At 36.8% G+C, this 4,068-nt stretch overlaps 1 protein-coding gene across 1 annotated transcript in view; it reads left to right on the top strand.

The window, feature by feature from the left end:
- The window catches only part of TFB2M (transcription factor B2, mitochondrial), a 28,953-nt gene extending 28,222 nt beyond the window's left edge, over window positions 1-731 (top strand). Inside the window, exon 7 of the mRNA XM_012644365.1 lies at window positions 446-731. Within this exon, the coding sequence (XP_012499819.1) occupies window positions 446-632 (187 nt within the window). The 3' untranslated portion in view covers window positions 633-731. The remainder of the gene's footprint in view (window positions 1-445) is intronic.
- The last annotated feature ends 3,337 nt before the right edge of the window (window positions 732-4,068 follow it).

Genomic DNA, 4,068 nt, shown 5'->3' with positions numbered 1-4,068 from the left:
GTTTGCTGCTTTATAATTCATTCACCAGTGGTTATGTAAAAATGGGAAAAATGATTCTCTCTTTGAAAACTGCCATACAGCAACTTCGGCTATTTTGTACTTACTGAACTTTTATATGAACTGAAATGGAGTTAAGAATATTTTTGCAGAAAGTAAAAGGAAGAAAGAGGTAGGCAGAAGAATTTTTATAAAGGACAATAATTAGACTAGATTACTGTGTGAGAATTGATTAAATGGTATTAAAGCCTAAATCTGCTATTTTCATTATAGGTTAGTCATGAAACTTTAGGAATAAACATAAAGTTATTGCAACCTCTTAAATAAGATTAATTATATATAATAAGTTAGGCATTTTAAATTGGGCTTAGAAGCCACCTCTATCAACACTAACTGACAATTGTATGACAAAAGAATTAAGCACACTTATTTTGTATTTCTTTTACAGTTCTTTGACTCCAGTTGATGCAAAGGATATATTGATGCAAATACAAAAAAGTGAAAAAGTGAAAGTAACTCATATGCATCCTCAAGACTTCAAACGCCTTTTTGAAACTATAGAGTGTTCCAAAGATTATGCTCATAAATGGCTGTATGATGACAGCATGGGTGACACAGAGCATCCAGAGAAGTAGACTGTCAAGACATTAGCTGCAACGGTTTATTTGGAAATTATGACACAAATGAAAAAGAACTAAATCTGAAAAGCTCACATCCTTTCAACAGAAGATAAGCTCTTGTTTTATTCAGACTAGGCAGATCATTTCTTCTGAGGTTGATGTCATTGATACATTGGATGAAATAATTTTATTTATAACTGAATAAAATCAAAGCTTTAATTGTGGACTTGATCAAATTGAATTTGTTTTGTTTCAAATTCTTATCTTCTGTAAACATCCTGGTTGTTGTAGGGTGTTTCCAGTTGAAATTTAGTTTGCTTTTTAAAATGCCTTTGGCCAAACATCTTACATTGTATGAAATATTCCACTTTCATCATTGCTGATTTTTACATCCTACTGTGGGGCAAAAGAGTCTATATATTATTAAGCTTAGAAAGTAAACAAAACTGATATAAGTGGTTTGTTTTACCTTTCAGTTTGTTGAAATGTATTATCAAGTACTGTACAATGAAAATATTTAAATTTTAATATGATTTAAACTTTTTTAGAAATTAAAATATTTTAAGTAATAAGATTTTGTGATCATTTTTTTTGCCTCTAAATGTCTAATATAACATTAAATTGACCCTAACTACTCACTTTTAGTTGTCATATATAGTCAATATATTCGAAGTGAATAATTCAAACTTTGTTACTTGTGAGTCTCTTACATTTTTGTTGCATCAAGAAAATTCATCTAAAGTTAGATCTTTATGGGAACCTAAATGGAGTTAAGAATATTTTCTTTCTAGACACAGTGCTACCTGGTGCTTGTGGTCCCAGCTGCTCAGGAGGCCGAGGTGAGAGGATCATTTGAACCTAGGAGTTCAAGTCCAGCCTACGCAATAGGGCAAGACCCCATCTCTAAAAAAAATTTTTTTTAAATTTTTTTCAAAAGACTATTTACTTTTTTCTAAATTAATTTTTTTAAGAGATGGGGTTTTGTTCTGAGGCTGAGGCTGAAGTACAGTGGTATAATCATAGATCACTGTAACGTCAAACTCCTGGGCTCATGTAATCCACCTGCCTCAGCCTCCCAAGTAGCTGGGATAACAGGCGTACACCACCACAGCTGCCTAATGTTTTTTTACATATTTTTAGAGACAGGGTCTTGCTATGTTGCCCAGGCTGTTTTCGAACTCCTGGCCTCAAGTGATCTTCCTGCCTTGACCTCCCAAACCTTGGGGATTACATGTGTGAACCCCTGTACCCAGCCCTAAATTTTTTTTTATTGATACATAATAGATGTACATATTTTCAGGGTTAAAAATATTTTCTTGGATCATTGAAGAAACTTCTAGATTTTAGCTGAGACATACCTAATCTCCAGTTTGTTTGCTTTTATAACATTTCAGACTACCTAAGGCATGTTAGTACTAAGTAACTCTCAGTAGGGCATGTTTTATATAAGTAGCACTTAGCCAAACAAGGTTTTCCTGACTTCCCTACTGTTGTCATTGGTTTACAGTTTAATTACAGTTTAATTCTGAATTCCCTTCTTTCTCTTACAATCCCTATTTTGCTATTAAATAATTTGCCCAATCTTCATAATGTCATTCAGTCTTCCCACCGTTTCCTTCCTATCCCTGTGCCTTAAGCCTAGATTTCTCCTGAATCATCCTAACTACCTCTTTTTTCTGATCCAACCCATCTTGTTTATCACTGCACTATTAATCTTTATAAAACATCTGTTTTACCGTATAGACTTGATCAAAAACGGTGCTAAGTTTCAAGAGGCCTTGGGTTCCAAATTAGTAATAATGTCATCTATCTCATGGATTTATTTTTAGTAGTAAATGAGTTAATTAAGAAAGGGCTGGGTGTGGTGGCTCACATCTGTAATCCCAACACTTTGGGAGGCTGAGGCAGGAGGATCGCTTGAAGCCAGGAGCTTGAGACCAGCGTAGGCAACACAGCAAGACACACACACCCCCACCCCTGTCTCTACAAAAAATAATTTTTAAAAATAGCCAGGTGTGGTCGCACGTGCCTGTAGTCCCACCTACTTAGGAGGCTGAGGCAGGAGGATCTATTAAGCCGAGGAGTTGAGGCTGCAGTGAGCATGATCCCACCAGTGCACTCCGGCCTGGGCAGCAGAGCCAGATGCTGTCTCTTAAAAAAAAAAAAAGGCTTAGAAAAGTTGGCAGAGCAGAAGAAGCTATAAATGTTAGTAAAATATATTATCTTCTACTTCTTCCCATTACATGTAGACAGAGCCCTCTTGTGCGCTCATTCTACATTCAGGAAACTAGAATTTTTTTAAAAAGAAATTTACAATTGTCTGTTCACTGAAATATGTAAATAATTAATGAAGTGTAATATGCAGGTAATTGTAAGTAGCAGTAAGGTGCCCCAAGAATGTGAAATTAAGGTGCGCTTTCTTGTTACATAGTAAAAACCTAGAGAAGTCAAGAATGTTCAAAGCTTCTGGAGAGATTAAAACTAGGTTAACTAGAAATTTACTGTCTGTTACAATCAGCAATTAGGAGTTCAGGTCAGTTTCAAAGAGGCCAAGGGGACAGGATTCTAGTGGTGAGTTGAGGGTGACTTCTCTCGTGATACAGTTGTGAAGGGAAAGAAAAAAGAGGATGCAGGATTAGAGATCATTTCCTTTGTTTCTTAGTTTAATTTTTTAAAGATGAGACATTTTAAAAGGTTACTAGGTTATTGCTGGGCACAATGACACAGGCCTATAGTCCCAGCTACTCGGGAGGCTGAGGTGAGAGGATCGCTTGAGTCCAGGAGTTTCAGGCTGCAGTGAGCTAGTGACATGATAGTGACTGGGAAGAGCCACTGCACCCCAGCCTGGACAAAATATTGAGACCCCCATCTCTAAAATTAAAAAAAAGTAAGTTATGAGAATGAAGTCAGCAGAGAAGGCTTTTAAATACAGCTAAAAGGGACATGGTTTTAGGAAAAGGGATGCAGTCAAAAGACCAGAGAAACATGTTTTCCATTTAGATAAAAGAAGCTGAGTATGGATGGTCTGATACCTATATGTAGGGGATGAAACATAAATTAATGCCCAACAGGTGCTATATTCTCTGAGAAATTATAGGCAGTGTTACTTCTGACAGTGGAAGAGGACTCGAGAAGGAAAAAGATTTGTAGTAACTGCTATGGGCAATCAGGAAGTTAAGGAGGGATACTATGGAGGACCTAGCTCCAAATTTGGAAACCAAATTTATAGTGATTTCACTATTCTGTACTATTGTATTATTTTCTTCAATAGTAGGACTGGAGCAATGGAGAATATGGATGATTAGATTAATAAAGGATAGAAAGGGGATGACTTGGCCCGGCGTGGTGGCTCACGCCTGTAATCCTAGCACTCTGGGAGGCCGAGGCGGGCGGATTGTTTGAGCTCAGGAGTTCGAAACCAGCCTGAGCAAGAGCGAGACCCCGTCTCTAC

The sequence above is a fragment of the Propithecus coquereli genome, unplaced genomic scaffold, assembly GCF_000956105.1.
Source record: "Propithecus coquereli isolate 6110/MARCELLA unplaced genomic scaffold, Pcoq_1.0 Scaffold210, whole genome shotgun sequence".
Taxonomy (NCBI): domain Eukaryota; kingdom Metazoa; phylum Chordata; class Mammalia; order Primates; family Indriidae; genus Propithecus; species Propithecus coquereli.
This window is presented reverse-complemented; position numbering and strand designations above follow the sequence as displayed.